The following is an 18,231-nucleotide window of genomic DNA, read 5'->3' on the forward strand; positions in this document are numbered from 1 at the left end:
AGCTCCCCGGTGAGAAGCTGGCCGCCTTCTCACATGGTGACGGCGCGTACCCTGCAAACAGAAAATAACCCATCACCCAGCAGCTGGAGTCAGGGTCAGTTTGATAGTTAGCTGCCATTCCTCCTCAGTTAAAAGGAATCCATAAGACAGAAGGATGTATCCCCCCTCATTTTCCATAAGAAGAACACAGATTCATTATTTCATTAATTTGATACAGGTGTATTCCCATTAACCATGTTCAGTTAGCGTGCATGCAGGCATGCTAGAACATTGCAGGGTCGTCAGTACTTCAGTCCAGTAGAAAGGATCATGTGTTTAATGTGACAGAATATCCTTTTGGGGGACGGTTCCATTCGATCCGACAAAAGAACGGCTCATCCCCCTCCTCCCCCTCCGCACTCATCTGGAAGTTAATAAAGGTGAGCCTTAGAGCTCCTACAGAGGACTCTGACAAGAACTCTCAGTCTGATGCCAAACAACACCAACAGAAACATGCCTGCTCCTAAAAAAGGAGGTAAGAATGAACTCCTACCTGAACCAACTTGCTCCTCCCACTAGTGAAATAATTCAGCTAAATGCAAGCTACAAAAATTAACCTTTATTTTAATGCTCCCCTCTTTAATCTAGTTTTACCTGCTTCCCTTTCATGCTATTATTTTTTACACTTTATTGCACATTTTAGGTCTGTTTTTGAATAATTAGTTAGATTCTGTTTAGTTTCTAATTCCATCTTATTTCCTTCACATAATGCATTTTTTTTCTTTGTACAGTATATAAACTTTTATTTATTTGTTTTCTATGTCTAAATGTCTCTATGTACTTTATATCAGTCTCACTAACAGCTGGGAATAATTTCTTTAGTTCAAGATTTTATCTGACTTGTTTTGTCCTTTTTTTCTTTCTTTATTCATTTAACTTTCCATTTTTAATGCTTGTTTGCATTTTTTTACCATATTATCTTATTTGTTACATTTTACTGTATGAAAACTGCTCTTTGAATAAAATATGCATTATTTCCTTAATCCTTAATTTTATGATTTTACTGATACTCTCTTTGGTTTCCACTTATCAAGATATCCTCCAAAGATTACTTTTCTTATTTTTTCTTTGTTATATAAATCAGTGAAGGCTTCAGAGGAAACAAATCTTCTCATTGTTGCTAAGAACAGGGAGCCATTCTGAATCAACCCCTTTTTGAATGAAAATGAGAACACTTGTGTTGTGCAGCTTAAATACTATTAAATGATCTGGCCAAACCAGTTTAAATTTACATTTACAGAGACAAACAGTCACATTTTGAACAAAATGTTCTTTTAATATCTTTACTCTGCCATATTTTTTTACTTTAGCTTGAGCAATATTATTAGGAAGTATTTATATTGAGTAAAATTTCTGGCTACTCTAACATGCATGAGTACCTTTATTGAAAAAAACTCCAGGTTTGGACAAAATGAACAAGCAAGAAACATACATGCAATTTATGCTAGAGTGAAACATCTTGTTCTACACAAGCTTTGTTGACTTACTGTTGTTTTCTATCTGCTAGGCTAATTGCATTCATTTTTAGTTCAGTACAGCTGATGTTGTTATTAGATATATTTAGTATTGCTAAAATGCATTATATTGTCATTTTATTCCATGGCTGCAGATGGTTTGGTGTAGGAAAACTTGACTGGTCAACAAAAAATCCTGATATCCACATTATAAAATACATTCAGGGTGAAGTAGAGTGGAGCGTTAAATTCTAGGAATTTCCCAGCAAATATTAAAATGTAAAAGGTAAATGATTACAGAATAGTGAAAGTGGGGATCCATCAACGAATCTGACCTTTTAGATGAAGAACAGGATGTCAATAATCTTCTTTATTGACCAAATACTTTTGGCCCTATATTGTAGATAAAGGAATGACTGTAAGTATTGTTTAATTTTTATATGTTTTATATCTTCTGCTCAATTTTTTATCAGTGTATTTTAAATATTTTTGTATTTTATTCTTTAACGTACCCACATTTCAAAAGATATTTAAATTTTTGTGCATTGCTCTATTCTATTTAATTTCCCTTTGGGATTGAATAAAGATAAATAATATTTTTATTATTCTTGTTGTTTTTTTTTGTTATTTTTTACTTTTACCTAAATACAGAAATGTTAAAGCATTGGTCATCTAACATGAGAAACTTTGGCTGCTTTCCCCTCCTCTGTCAATAGGTGACTGATGATCCTTTGCTGTAGAATCAAAAGGTTATTTCTGTGATTTTTTTTATATTAACGCTGATTTATTTATTTATTTTTTAAACATCTCAGTCAAATCAACACTTTACCACATCATGCAACACAGAACTTGTATCTTTACTTAAATAAGACTTGTACTCATGGAAACACAAAATAAGTATTTTAGATTTCCATGGCAGCATTAGAAGATAAGAATGAGATAGGTGGGAATGTAATTTGAAAAGCTAAATTTGCATGAATACAAAATGGTGAAATTATTGTAAAAAAAAAAAAAAACAATACTATGTAGATCAGTTGATACCATCTTAATGTTTCTGTTAAGTTATTTGGAAAAAGATATTTTTCCACCAACCTTTTTTTTTCTAATGCTAACCATCCCAGGTATAACATGTGATTTATTGCGTGCCACTTTGTTTTATTAACAGTTTTATTACACCGTTTATTTGCCGCTATGCAATGTCCTCATGCTCGCCGTCCCACTCAGAGCCAAACATCCGTCCTCAACATGGATCCTGACTGTATTTCCTCCGACCATTAATCATGTCAACAAAGTGCATGACTTACTTGCTACTGAGAACCCCCCACTGCTGGCGTGGGTCTTGGTGTTACATCCTAGTTACAGATCCCATGTTTTTATCCGTCTTGTATTTTAACTTTACATTTAGGCCTACCTTCTTTGAAGACCTTTTGTTTCCGTTTTTTTGTTTTTTTGGAAGATATTTTTCCAATCCATGTCTGGCAGCTGCATAGCCCCAGTTGATCCTAATCCCACCGCTGGCTGCTATAGTAATGAAGTGTGAAATGCTGCCCAGTAATAAACCTCACATCAGAGTAATTTATGTTCGCTTGATAAAAGCAGGAAGTAACACAAAATCCTTGTTAAGTCAGTGATTGCATTCAGAGTTTATTTATTTATGAGAATTGCAGCCTGTCATGAAGGATCCAAGATTCGTTTCTTTATTCCACTTTAAGAAGCTTCAGAATGAAATCATTTTCCCAGAATCCTTCAGCCTGAGTCTACTCTGAAGTTCACAGGTCTCCCCATCTCCACCCCATCCTCTGATGGGCTTCCAGCCAGGAAGACGTGACACCTGACAGAAACACCCTGGGATGAGACAGGATCACCCCCCTCCTTCGTGTCTCTGTCCTCTGCTCTTGCTGTCTCAGTGGGATGTTTTGTAATCAATCTGCCCAGATAATTTCGCCGTGTCCCACTGAGACGGGAATCCGGGAGAGGAAAGAGACCGCCGTCGCTGCTGTCCAAAACAAACAGTTCTTATAAATCCACTGGAGATCAACCGCTGACCTTTTACCAGGATTGTGCTGAGCTGCTGATTCTCGTGAACATGTGTTCAGACTGATCACGGTTGATCCGTGCCAAAATCTGTCCAAATATAATCAAACACATAACATTGAACCTCATTTGAGAGATGCCTTTATCAAGAATCTATCTATTCAACATAACTTTAAATAACACACATCCTCTTTGTAGGTCTGGCGCCCTTAAATACGCCTCAGACGTCCACCCTGCCAAGTGTCCTTCATGTCTCTATGATGACAGGTCAATCATTTCCACCCAGCCTTCCTGCTGTTCTATGGAAGATGTTAGATATTTTTTGTCTTCCATCTCACCACCAGCTTCACATCTCACTCATTTTCCTCCTGACCTTTTTTTCTGTAAAGGAGCTTTTCTTTTGCATTGTCTCTGGTAATGAATGCGAGCAGAGAGACAGGTTAAATAAGACTGATGAAGTGATCTGTCTGCAGGCCCTTCTGCTGTCTGCTCGCCCATTTTCCAACAGCCTCCCACCTTAATATTCTGCACCATCTTGACCTCACTTCGTCTAATGCTCAACATTATGAACACCATGTCTCTGTACATTCTTTTAATGCTAAGTTTTTATGTATCAAGCGGATTATGGCTTATTTAGATAAGATAAAGAACAAAAAGTGTCAGATTATATTTCTGGATCACTCTATACAGCGATACTTCAGTGCATTAATGTTTGCATAACAACCACAGCGTTTCAGTAAAGTCAATGTATGCACCTCAGTTCTTTTCTTTTGCTGCCGTGTTTGAGACCCGTATTTTTACCAGTTTGAGCTTATCTTCAACTTTATGTACAAATTCCTTTATATTTGTTTAAAAAATACAATTTAAACTGAACGACGGCAAAGAATCCAAGGCATACTGCACTATGTGTGCAAAAGCTTAGATATTATTATGATTCAAATTAAATATTCTTTGATGGTTTGTTTTGATTTCAATGAGTCAGCTTCCCTCATATCTGCTTAGTAATATTTCCAGCTGTACCAAGCGAAAGTTATTTAAATCTACCGGGTTGTAAAGATCTCCCTTTCCACGTAATCAAAACTTAATTAAACTTCCTCTTTCTCTCAGAAATAGATTGTTCTTCATCAAAATGTTGTTAAAGAACTTAGCGAGATTTCCTTCTTCTGGCACAGAAGTTTTCTCCTCTGGCTTCTCAAAGAGGTTTGTATGTGAGGAGAAAATATTTGTGCCAGAAGCATTAATTCTGAATGCAGAAACAGCATTTTTATTGGAAGAGGGATGATGCTGGAGGGAAGGAAGTATTTTGTAGTGTTAGCGGAGTTTTAACTCTGGTCTGAAATTGAAACAGTGTGCTGTTGAATTTTTGCAGGCTGTTTGAATTCAAGATCCTGGCTCTCATTTTCCTCTTGATTGGAATCAATGCTCACTTTGGTACTGAAAACAAATCCTCTTCAACAGCAGGTTCTATCAGACACCTGAAGATTTGGTAATGAACTAAGTGGTTGTTAGAACTGTTCATAACTTTATCCAACAAAAAAAAACACATTCCCATCTAAAGTTCTCCTGGACTTTCATTCTGAATTATGAGCCAAAACTTCTAGTTTTGGAAGCCTTGCGTGTAGTATTTCTTAGGATGGCCTCTTTCTTTTACATCTACTCCTTGGTTAACATGGAAGACTGTACTTATGGGAAGGTCTGAAGCTTCTCAGTCAGGGTGGGAACCTTTTACTGTCTTAAAATTTAATTCCTAATTAATTCATTCATTTCTTAATGTCGGTTGAGAGTTAATACAGGTGCTGGTCATAAAATTAGAATATCATGAAAAAGTAGATTGATTTCAGTAATTCCATTTAAAAAGTGAAACTTGTATATTATATTCATACATTACATACAAACTCATATATTTCAGATGTTTATTTTGTTTAATTTTGATGATTACAAATGACAACAAATGAAAATCTCAAATTCATCATATCAGAAAATTAGAATATTACTGAAGACCAATAAAAACAAAGGATTTATAGAAATGTTGGCCAACTGAAAAGTATGAACATGAAAAGTATGAGCATGTACAGCACTCAGTATTTAGTTGGGCCTCCTTTGGCCTGTATTACTGCAGCAATGCGGCGTGGCATGGAGTCGATCAGTCTGTGGCACTGCTCAGGTGTTATGATAGCCCAGGTTGCTCTAATAGTGGCTTTTAGCTCTTCTGAATTGTTGGGTCTGGTGTATTGCATCTTCTTCTTCACAATACCCCATAGATTTTCTATGGGGTTAAGGTCAGGAGAGTTTGCTGGCCAATTAAGAACAGGGATACCATGGTCCTTCAACCAGGTACTGGTAGCTTTGGCACTGTGTGCAGGTGCCAAGTCCTGTTGGAAAATGAAATCTGCATCTCCAAAAAGTTGGTCAGCTGCAGGAAGCATGAAGTGCTCTAAAACTTCCTGGTATGTGGCTGCGTTGACCCTGGACCTCAGAAAACACAATGGACCAACACCAGCAGATGACATGGCACCCCAAACCATCACTGACTGTGGAAACTTTACACTGGACTTCAAGCAACGTGGATGAAGTGCCTCTCTTCTTTTCCTCCAGACTCTGGGACTTTGATTTCCAAAGGAAATGCAAAATTTACTTTCATCAGAGAACATGACTTTGGACCACTCACCAGCAGTCCAGTCCTGTTTCTCTTTAGCCCAGGCAAGACGCTTCTGACGCTGTCTGTGGTTCAAGAGTGGCTTGACACAAGGAATGCGACAGCAGAAACCCATGTCTTTCATACGTCTGTGTGTGGTGGTTCTTGAAGCACTCACTCCAGCTGCAGTCCACTCTTTGTGAATCTCCCCCACATTTTTGAATGGGTTTTGTTTCACAATCCTCTCCAGGGTGCGGTTATCTCTCTTGCTTGTACACTTTTTTCGACCACATCTTTTCCTTCCCTTCGCCTCTCTATTAATGTGCTTGGACACTGAGCTCTGTGAACAGCCAGCCTCTTTAGCGATGACCTTTTGTGTCTTGCCCTCCTTGTGCAAGGTGTCGATGGTCGTCTTTTGGACAACTGTCAAGTCAGCAGTCTTCCCCATGATTGTGTAGCCTATAGAACTAGACTGAAAGACCATTTAAAGGCTTTTGCAGGTGGTTTGAGTTAATTAGCTGATTAGAGTGTGGCACCAGGGGCCATCAATTTTGAACCTTTTCACAATATTCTAATTTTCTGATATGATGAATTTGAGATTTTCATTTGTTGTCATTTGTAATCATCAAAATTAAACAAAATAAACATCTGAAATATATGAGTTTGTATGTAATGTATGAATATAATATACAAGTTTCACTTTTTAAATGGAATTACTGAAATCAATCTACTTTTTCATGATATTCTAATTTTATGACCAGCACCTGTATACTAGAACCATTCGGTCTGTCCATGTAGTGGACAGATCACCACAGTAGGTTTGCAGTATTATCAGTCTGGATCTCCAGATCAACTACAGTCAGCTTCCATTCTTTAGCAAAAGATGAAACCTGGCATCAACATTTATGGCTGAATGTCATGCCACTTTCTGGATGTCATGCCCTTGTCTACATGATCTGTGACATGCAGTCATTCCCTGCATTCTCCAGATGTTCTTGGTTCTCCTCCACAGTGTAAAGGCTGGGCGATGCTTCATGCATCTACAGTCTGCCCTGAAATGTAAAGCATGTAATGATACCTTCACCATGTTTACAGCGTTCCATGATCTTTGCCGCTTTTCGCCGCAGCGCTCAATATTCTGGCAGACTCCAGTGGGCAGTGTGGGACAAGGACCACAAGCTTGCAACTCCATTCCAGTAGAATGCACCATTTTTCCTTTCCATTTTTAAAGCATCTTTTTGTCAACCAAGAGTAACAGTTATTTCTTTCCTTTTTGTCAGCCATGTTCTTCCACACAGAACTCTCTGCATGATAGTCTCAATGATAGTCAATTTGTGTCAAGCATAAATTACTCTTAATGTCGTTTGTCTTTAGCAAAGAAGCAGATGAAATGCCTGGTTTTATTTTTGCCGACCCAGGTGTTACAGAGGGTTTTGTAAAATGGGATGTTTCATATCGACTCTGAATTGTAGTAATAAGAACCAGGATTTCTTTATAGATCAAATGTTTGGCCCAGTCTTGCTGTAACTCTTTTGGCAGCCTTCTTGGTCAGATTCAGTATTTTTCTATTTATCCTTTTAAAAAAAAAGAAATTGCATTTTTTCACATCTTCAGGTTTCATGTATTTTCTTCAATCACCAATGATTATTTATTCTTTTCATGCCATTGTTTACATGTGTGATCTATATGCCTCTTCTCTAATCTATTCTAACTTACTACCACCTTAAACACATTCCAGGTATAAATACTTAATTTTCATTAGAGTTGTATTTATATATTTCTTGTTTTAAAGTAAAACATTTTTTTCTTTTTTTCTTTCTTTCTTTATGTCCTGCAAAGAACTTTAAATGATCATTTCCATGACTCATACTGTCTGAATAAACTTAATTTGTGTAGTACAGCTGAGCTTTACCTAATATTCATCAGATTGTATTGTATTGTATTGTAACAAACCCTAAATACTGAAACTGAATAAAAGTTTATTACGTGAAGTTAGATATTATTGTTTTTTGGGGGTTTTTTTTTAATCAGTGTATTTATCATGTATGTGTAAAAGTTTAGTTTTCTTCATCACAATAAAAACTGGACTTTTAGCAGTGACTGTACTGCTGTCTGATCTGTTCATAGCTCATCATTAGAGGCATCTTCTGGTTATGCTGTTGTAGCTTTAAATAACCTAGTGCTGCTATTTTATTTTTATAGAGCAGAGGCTTCCTCCTTTATTTGTTCCAACCAAACTTATCGTTCAGTTTTCCATTGATTAAACAGTCATTAACTTGAATGTTAACGTAACCCTGGCCTGTAGAGTCTGGGATGGAGCTTTTCGGGTCTCTTTTAACCTCCTCTGATCATAGCAGGTCTGACCCTGTGCTGATTTTACCAGAATCTTAAATCTAGTGAAGATTAGCATCAAACTCAGAAGGTTTCCATCTATTAATGATTGTTCTGTCTGTCAAATTGAGAAACCAGCAGTTACTTACTAATTACAATAAATATTGCTGATGCCTTTGTGTCCTCAAATTGTGTTTAACACATGCCTGCAGGTTATAGAGCAGCAAACTATCAAATCTGTTTCTAAAGATCAGTTAGACAAACTGAAAAACAACTATCTTCGTAAACATTTGGTTGATATGATAATGAGAAACATTCATTATTCCTTGTTTTTCATTATGAGCATTTCTCCAATAGATCAAAGAAAATTTTCAGTTTTCAATATTGATTTATTTTATAGCCTCTTGCAATATATAACATTTAATTTTATTTTAAAACTTACTTTAATTGAAACATTTATCATATTATAATTTATCTCCATTCAATTTTTTTTTTTTGCATTGTGTTTATGTATTTTTGCTTTCAGTTTTTATCTTATGCTCTGCAACTGTGATTCCTGTACAGCACTTTGGTCAACCCCGGTTGTTTTAAATTTGCTTTTTTAAATAAAGGTTGAGTTGAGTTGATTTATACTCAATGCACACATAGTCTCTGTACACATAAATAAATATTTATATCCTGTATAGCACTTCTGGATAGATGCAAACTACATTTCGTGGTTTAGTACTTGCGACTGTGCAATGACAATAAAGTTGAATTCTATTCTATTCTGTTCTAAAATGTTTACGGGAATTTTCCGATTATTACCATTGTAAATGATTAAACTAAAGTTTGACTCCTTGGAAATCCAGCATGAAGAATCAACAGAAGGTATAACACTTCTCCACTCGATCTGCAAAACAAAGGGGATCTTACAAAGAATAGAGCCTGACAGATGAGAGAAAGAGAGGGAGATGATCTCTCTGAGAGACACTAACTTAGGAGAGTTTTACACATTTCTCAAAATGGTAAAAACCAGGGTGACACAGAAAGAAAGAGCAGATCTACTACTGTTTTCTTTGTGAACTCAGATCTCTGGTTTTGTTGTGCTGAGACCTGATTTTTAGATGCTTCTAGCTTCTGCTTTTGCAGAGCAGCAGGTGATTTCCTGCAGACGAGTTGCTGCAGCGCCAGCCTTAAAGTAACCATCAAGGCAGCAAATAATGTTTTATTCTTAATGACTTTGTTATGAGATCCAATCTAATATACCTACAGTACTGTAACTTAACTAATAGCGTTATAACCCTGCATTCTTTTTTGACATTTCCAGGAAGAAAAGGAAGCAGTGCTGCAGAAGGTAAATAATTCAACATTCTTTGTCTCTTATTTATTTGTTTATGAGATGTTTGTAAATTTGTTTTATTCTTCCTTTAGAAAAGTTGCCACTGTATGAGCCAAATATTCCTGAACCAACTACCAGAGCCGATTTCATGAAACGTAAGAATTCCTAAAGATCTTAAATATACATTTTTGAAAACCAAATATTAACATGTGCTATATAGATAAAAATGTAACCCCTTTTTCTCACTGAAATTAAATCAGAACAGAAATTTCTAGTTTTTTTAGACTTAGACTTAGATTCCATTTCTTAATGTGCAGCAGCGACCAAATGTAAACAGTGTCGGAGAAAAAACATGGTGCAAAAAAAAGCATTGATACTGAAGTTCAATGCATCAAATGCATCGAATGCTGACAAGATTCTTCCTTGAGGGAAGATCCTTGTCTTTGCACTGCCATTATTTATTTTGTCAGATAGGATTAACAAAATTATTTATATCTGTTTATTGTGAGAAACAATAAATAAATGTAGAGTGCACCAAGGACAATTAACAATGGCTGCTGCACCCTAAATGCACCAGGAGGCGTTACCACAGATCTTTCCTCCCAGCAGCTGTAAGACTTTATAACCACCACTGTTCCCAACAACCTAAACAAGTTGTTACAGTCATGCTGATTTTGCCTAGTTTCTTTATTAGTCAGCTAAATAACATGCTGCTGTCCTTTTGCACATCTCTGATTTTGCATCTATTTTCAAATATTCATTACTGTAAAAATGTCCATAGCTGTATGTTGGTTATTTTTTTCCAGATGAACAGTTTTATATTGTTAAAACACTTTACAGTACAGTATTTTATTTGTTTAACTTTTCACTACTATGTTATTCTTATAAATTTTTCTAAGGTCCACATTTGTGTGAAAATATTATCTATAATCTTTTCACTGCTGTAAACACCAGAATTTGCCCATTGTGGGAGAATAAATTGATTTTTTATTCTATTCTATTCTATACCCTTTGAACCTGAGGTCTTCCTTTTAAGATACATCATCATAATTACTCAGTGATAAAATATGCATCAATGACAAAGAATATAGCAAATCAAATTAAACTGCAGACTCTAGGCTACAAACTTGCACAAACCCTTTTAAAATGTCTGAAAAAAATGAAGTTATATGCAGATGAAATAATCAAATTAAACTCAAAAATTAAACATTTTAAGGCACTTTACAATTCAACGAGATCATACAGTCAGAGTGGTTCAAAATTTTCTATTCAAGGAAAACCAGTTGATTCCATCGACTCATTGACTCAAATACAATCCCTCACACTAAGCATGCTTGTAGCGACAGTGGAGAGGAAAAACTCCCTTTTAACAGGAAGAAACCTCCAGCAGAACCAGGCTCAGTGTGAGCGGCCATTTCCAAAGGCCGACTGGGGTTCAAGGAGACAGAAGCAGAGATAGAAAAAAGCAGCTGTCAACCAGATCCACAGTCTTTGAGAGATTCTAAGAACCCAGAGTAAACCTGCATATTAAGAGCAAAGTGCTCCGTTATGGACATTAGTAATGATCATATCTCTAATATAAGATGGAGCTTGGCCATTTTAGGGCTTTATATGTGAGAAGGAGGATTTTAAATTCTATTCTTGATTCAACAGGAAGCCAGTGAATTCAATCTAGGATAAGAGAGATCATACCTCTCTTAATTTTCATCAAAACTCTGGCTGCAGCATTTTGGATCAGCTGAAGGCTTTTAAACTACAGTTTGTGGACTTCCTGATGGTAAAGATTTACAATAGTCCAGCCTTGAACAAATACATGGACTAGTTTCTCAGCATCAACCCTGGATGATATATTTCAAATTTTTTTTTTTTTGCAGTATTCCAGAGATGATAGAAGAAAATTCTAGAAATAAATGTAAAACGTAAATACACAGCATAATAGCAGCCTATGAAAGATTTCCGTCTCCACATTCAGAACCCCCGGCACCAAACCAGCACTAAATACATATCAAATGAAAGCAGGCATGACTACTGATGATCACTCCTCAACACAAAATAACTGAGACAAATATACTTTTAGAGGAAAAAAGAATAAAGCACAGAGAGAACACAACATTAATAGGAGCAATTATTTTAAAAAGGGATTCATAAAGAAAAGGAACACAGAGAAATATAAAAGCATCGGGTGAGGAATACTTTCTATGCACAAGAAAAAAAAAAAAAAAAAAACTTTCTGAAACCATCAGCAGGCTCTGGAAAAGTTATTGTCATGATTGGTTCTGGATCAAACCCACATGCAGAACACTACCAGGAGACAGATGAAAAGTTTAACAGAGTTTATTAAATGTTCGCACAAAATAAGACTGCGTTCAGGAAACAGGTCCAGGCTGGATTCTCAGGCGTCTGCAGAGATGACAGTTTGGTTAACCAGGTGGATAGGAAGCGTTGTTTAGTTTTCAGATTGTTGCAGACTATACCTTGGAGAGTTTCAGGCTTTCTTCTCAGAGGGGGGGAGCCGGTTGGGTCCAGAGACTGTTGGTTTGACAGAGTGCTCAGCAGGTGCAGCGTCTAACTTCTGACTGTTGGATCAGACCTTGGATAGAGGGGTTAGCTCTCCTTCCGAGAGCAGCAGGTGGATTCCAAGTGAGATCTTCAGGTTTGGCTCTCTAGGGCAGGCAGGCAGATTCAGGTTAAGCTCTCCCAGAGCTTCACACGAGAGACAGGTTTTCCTAGGAGTGACAAGACAAAGGCTGGTTAGAATTCAGTTTTCTCTAGGGGACAAAACTCAAAGACAAAAGGCTCAGGTTCGCTAACCAAACTTAGCTAACACTGCGGCGTCGAAGAAAGGTCTGGCATCTGCTTAAGTAGAGGGTCCTCTAATGGGCTGACGAGCTCCAGGTGTGCTGGTGAGCTCCAGCCCAGAGAACCCACGGCACACTCTGCTGGGGAAAGGTGGAACAACTCCAGATCCCAACAGTTATAATTTCTTCTGGTTGTTTGACTAATCTTCATGGCAGGATTGGATAATTAGATGTATTTGATTTTGGTTCTGGTAAACCTCTGAATCATGGTCCATAAGTAGGAGATTTGGGACGGTTCCTGTGGCAAGGGATGCTTTCTATGCAAAGAATGAAAACTGCTCAGAATGTTTTTATAAAGACATGTTTTAAGTGGATGGATAAATGCAGCCCTCTGTTGAAGTAGTAGTAGTTAAGTCATATTTTTAACCCAAGTTCTGCTCTTACATCCTCAGACTGGTTCCCTGTTTCTCTGGATGATAAAACTGCACAGAAGCTGTTGTGGATTTCTGAGAGCAGCTCCAAAGTGGCTCGTACATCTGATGCAGTCTGTCCTTATCCAAACAGGCCTGAGAGATATGAGGATTCCCCACAGGTAGCGTACAGCGATAGTGATGGTTATAGTGGTGATTACGTTTACTCTCTATAGTCTGCAACTCCAAGTAATCACTCAGTTCATCAATGTTATCATGATTCCCAGAAGGTTTTGAACAGCTCCCCAAAATGTCTCCTTTTTTCAGGTGCTTTGTAAGGAAGGCTTGATTGGCTTCCGAGGCTATTGGGAGGTGGACTACGAAGGCTGGGTGGTTATTGGGGTGGTGGCAGAGAGTGCGCCACGGAAAGGTCAGGAGGTGTCCTGCGGTCTTGGGGAAAACAAAGGCTCCTGGGGGGTCGGCTGGTCAGGCTCCTGCTACCAAGTCTGGCACAACAGCGACAACATTGATGTCCAGCTCCCGTGTTCCTGCACCATAGGGGTCTATGTGGACCAGCCGGCCGGGGTCATCAAGTTTCTCTCGGTGGAGGGAGACTCTCAGAAGGAGGTCCGGCTCATCCACAAGTTCAAAGCCAAATTGGAGGAGAAAGTTTTTCCCGGGTTCTGGATCGGCACAAATTCCTTCTGTCTCATCCGGAAAAAAGATTAGTGACACTCTAAACGGAATGGCATGTTTGGATGGGGCAGTAGGGAAGCTTTTAACGGAAAGCGCTCAGAATGTGTTCAACTGAATACATGGTGACATCTTTGGGGTTTATTTCATTGAATGCATGAAAACATTTTGAAATGAAGGTCTGTCTATACCTTCAGGCTTTCATTTGTTCTTGTTCATCTAATTATGGAAATAATAAAGTTGGCTGTTTTTATCAAAATTAAATAATTCAACTTTTATTTCTGTTGTATTGTGATTGATGTAGTTTGTATGTCCTTATTCTTTCAAAGCCAGTCAGGAATTGTAATCCACTCACAGGCTTCTTCATTAGAGGCTTTCAGGGTTTTATTTTAAAGGTACACTGTGTGATAAATACAAGAAGTTACTGACATAGATGATCTATTTATAGTATATTATTTATTATTATCTATCAATGTAAAGTGTCCTATTTTATGTGAGCTTTGCCTTAGAAAATGTTATTTATAATTACATAGGATAGGAGTGGGTTTGCATTTGTGTGGCAGACATCTTCGCTACGACAGCGCAGAGCTGACAAACTAATTACTCTAGAGATCACCATTAAGCTCAAATGAGACTGCAGCAAGTGTAGATACCATCCTACACAGACTAATGAAATAATGTTTACAAAGTTATCGATAAACATTGGCCACGACATTAACGCCAAATTACCAGACACACCTGGATTAATCAGTCTGTCCTGTAAGACAGGAAACAAAGGAGCCTGCTGAAGTTCAGGAAGTAGTGGATTTGGGCATAGAGCCCTTTAGGTCATTTGATAACGTTTTTTGACCCATGGTCCATAAATATGCCATAAGGTAAAAATGGTTTCTTTGGGAAGTCAGCTGTAAATCCAGAATTATTTCCTTGCATCTTTGGGATCATTCTCCTTCTGGAAAAACAACTACCCCCCCCCCCCCCTTCTTAAAGCTACAGTGTGTAATAATTACAGGGATATACAGTCAGAAATGTAATATATTATACATAACTATGTTATTTATCATCATCTACGAGCTCAGCCTCTTAACCTTAATATTTGCATTGCCTTAGAATTCGTTATTTATAATTACATAGGAGCGGGCCTCGCAGCCATGGAGGCAGACATCTTTGTGCTACGGCAGCGCAGAGCCAACAAACTAGCGATTGCGAGATCACCAAAATGTCACAACGATGTAGAAAAAATAACGGGTATATTTATTATCTTAAGTCTACATGAAATCTATACCCTACACAGACTAATGAAATACTATCTGTAAAATTATCTATGTAAACAAACCTCATCACTTGAGAAGGTAGGTGATGCGGACGTCGTGGAAGACATTTTGTCCCGTAACGCTCGCCGTACTGTTTGGGGGGAGAAGCGGTGGGGGGGAGATGTTCATGTTGCTGCAGTCTGCAGTCTGACCGCTAGATGTCGCTAAAAGTTACACACTGTAGCTTTAAAGCGCTACCGCAGGTCATTCTTCCCTGCTGCAACTACAATGCAATACTACAACGGCAAAACCTTGAGCAATGTATAATGTGCAATTACTATTTGATACCCTGTGCAATAACCTGTTTATCTATTTTTGACACCCAGTGCAATAAATATATATATGAATATAAATTTCCATCTATATAGATACCCATGTAAACACCCTGTGCAATAATCCTGCTTACATTTTTTTTTCTTTAAAGCTGTCATATGTGGACGCACTGTATATACTGTATATATCCCATGCACCTTTTTCTTCCTTTGGCACATTCTTCTCCTTTGACCGTTTGAGCTGATGTAACAAGTGGATTTCTCCACTGTGAGATCAATAAAGTCAAATTAATCAATCAATCAATCAAAAACTAACCTGAACCAACGGAATGCTGGTGAAGGAATTCTGCCTTTAGATTCAGTTGTGTTGGATCAGGAATCAGCTAAAAGTTTGGGGATGGTGATTCTTAATGGACACTTTGGACCTTGCTGTGGGCTTCAGGGGAACTTGACCTATTTTTAGGTAGTACTTCATGATTTCATCACTGACAGCAAAAAGATCCTAAACATGATGCTGCCACCAACATGCTTTCCAGCTGTTACATTTATCCTAGGTTTGAAGGCCTCTTGTTTATCCCCCCCGAACATACTTTGTTTTGTCTAAATAACCTGCTCCATATGTCAAATAAATATAAAACTCAAAAGCATTTGGTCACGATGAAAATAAGTGGAGGAGTCAACATTAAGCTTATTGATGTGGGAATCTTCTGTCCAGCTTTATGATGTAAACTTTTTGTGCAGTTTTTTTCGGTCAGACAGGAAGAACGCTAACTGGCCACAAAGTTTGTGTTTAAAAATAGTCAAGGTGAGGCGTTCAGCTTAAGCATGGCAGTGGCAGCATCATGCTTAACATTGTCAACCAATAGCAAAGATCCACTGAGCAAAGTAGGTAGAATAACAAGGAAAAAACCATTTAGGTTTTTCAACGAAGTTCATCATCTTAAACATAAATCTCCCATGGATGGAGAAGGCTTATATCGGGTTGTAACACCAAGTTTGGCCCAGATAAGCTGCTGTCGGACTGTAAAGCTGGATAGTTAATAGGAAACCAAATAAAATTTTAATTATCCAATATTTATGCTTAGAAGCTAAATAATAGGTGATTATGGTACAACTTGATATCATTTATTTCTGAGAGCAGAATTGGGTTTGTAATTATTTTAAATTCGCCACTGGGTGTTTGATTTATTTTTTTTTTCTATTTTGGGGTGTCCAAACCAAAGTTCTGCCCCAAATATGGAGATAGCTAAAAATTAGGGTTATCACCTACAGCCCCTTCCAGCCTTCAAGACTTGGAGCTTATTGCCAAATAATTATCTTAAAAATATCTGTCAAGGCATGTAAGAGCTATAAGCAAAAAGATTTGATTGCCTTAACACAAATTTTTCTGTTCTTCTGGAACTAATCCTATTTATACATTGTATAGTTTGAGATGCCTGAATCACTTCATTACATTCAAGCTTCATTGTATCATCAAATTAAAACTTAAATCTGTCTATCTTTAAGCAGTTTTATATGTTGTCCTTTAGTCCCCATTGTATTCCAGTCTGATCTTAATATTGTATACTAGATGTTCTTTTCATTGGCTGTAGGTGAATAATACCTAAGTAATGAAAGGCAAGAGAGAAAACAAATCTGTTGAAAATCAGTTGAAGAATACAGCCGTGTGCAACTGTGTGTCTTATTACGTCCGCGCCTGTAGTGGCAAAATAAAGTATTACAAGGACAGAAAAATTTGCCTTTTTTTTTTTTTTTTTTTTACTTGTCTTTCAGGGCAGAAAATAATACAAGAAAAAAAAATTCTAACTTTTATTTTCCAGATTTTTTTCGCTCTTGAATTTCAGGGCTTCCGTAGGGACATATATTAGCCTAACAGCAAAAAAATGCCTCTTTACTTTTCTGGCACACCTGTATGCATAATTTTAATTTTGTTTTATTTGAAAAAAAATCCTCAAATTTATCATATTTACGGTTGAGTGATTATATATATATATATATATATATATATATATATATATATATATATATAAAAAGTGGGCCAGGAGATAAAAAAAATAAATAAAAAAAACTGGTGTATTGTCCATTCTTCGTTAATATAGTGCAACACCGCCACCTGGTAGCATACAACAACACTACATCCTCATGTTGCTGCTCAAAAAACAGAAAAAGACAGAGCTGATACTCTTGGTGATTGCTCCTTTATTTGAAACATTAAAGGATTTAACGGAACATTTATTTCTGAAATATCCAAGATGCACCATGTTAAATTTTAACATCCGCCTCTCTCTCTCTTTCAAACAGTCACTTTCTCTTTCATTCAAACATTTTAACATATCCAGAGCAAATGTGGAAAAGGGAATACCACCCCCCCGGACATATAGCCGAATCATTCATCCATTTGTAAAATAAAAAAATAGGCATGTAATGAGAAGGTGCTGGTGTCCTCTGCTCACGTTTACAAAAAAAGCAACAAGCTTTGTGTTAAAATATGATTTTTACTCTTTTACATAACAGAGGGGAAACTTAGTGAAAATGTTGGTCATTCCACTCTAATGATATGAAGTGATGGGCAAATTTAACTAGAGTTTTTTCAAACGATTAAAAAGAAATTTCTCCTTAATTCAAAGCAGTCATTTTATAATTAAAAAAAACTATTACATTTATGGTGAAAATAAGATTTTTTCTTTTTTTTTTATAAAAATGGTGGCTTTACTGATGTTTTATTATACTATTGGTTCCATGAGCTTGAAATTATTTTTTTAAACTTGGCTGCATTTGCTGTTTTCCCCCCACTACTTTCAAGATACTGCAACACATTCTAGATTGCACCCTGATTGTACCGATAGCACAAAGATGATCTGAGATTTGAAAACATGAAGATTAAGTTACTGGAGAACCGGATGCAGATCTCCCACCTATTCAAATCCCCCATTT

The 18,231-nt window shown here is 37.0% G+C and overlaps 1 protein-coding gene across 1 annotated transcript; it reads left to right on the forward strand.

Annotated features, from left to right (window-relative positions):
* The first annotated feature begins 380 nt into the window (after positions 1-380).
* On the forward strand, positions 381-13,993 carry zgc:195001 (uncharacterized protein LOC567531 homolog). Its single transcript, XM_038297316.1, has 5 exons — positions 381-514; positions 9,803-9,829; positions 9,907-9,969; positions 13,065-13,204; positions 13,350-13,993. The coding sequence occupies exons 1-5, from the start codon at positions 469-471 to the stop codon at positions 13,749-13,751; spliced, it is 678 nt and encodes a 225-aa protein (XP_038153244.1). The 5' UTR covers positions 381-468; the 3' UTR covers positions 13,752-13,993.
* The last annotated feature ends 4,238 nt before the right edge of the window (positions 13,994-18,231 follow it).

Source organism: Cyprinodon tularosa, unplaced genomic scaffold (genome assembly GCF_016077235.1).
Source record: "Cyprinodon tularosa strain WSP-4 unplaced genomic scaffold, ASM1607723v1 ctg386, whole genome shotgun sequence".
Classification (NCBI taxonomy): domain Eukaryota; kingdom Metazoa; phylum Chordata; class Actinopteri; order Cyprinodontiformes; family Cyprinodontidae; genus Cyprinodon; species Cyprinodon tularosa.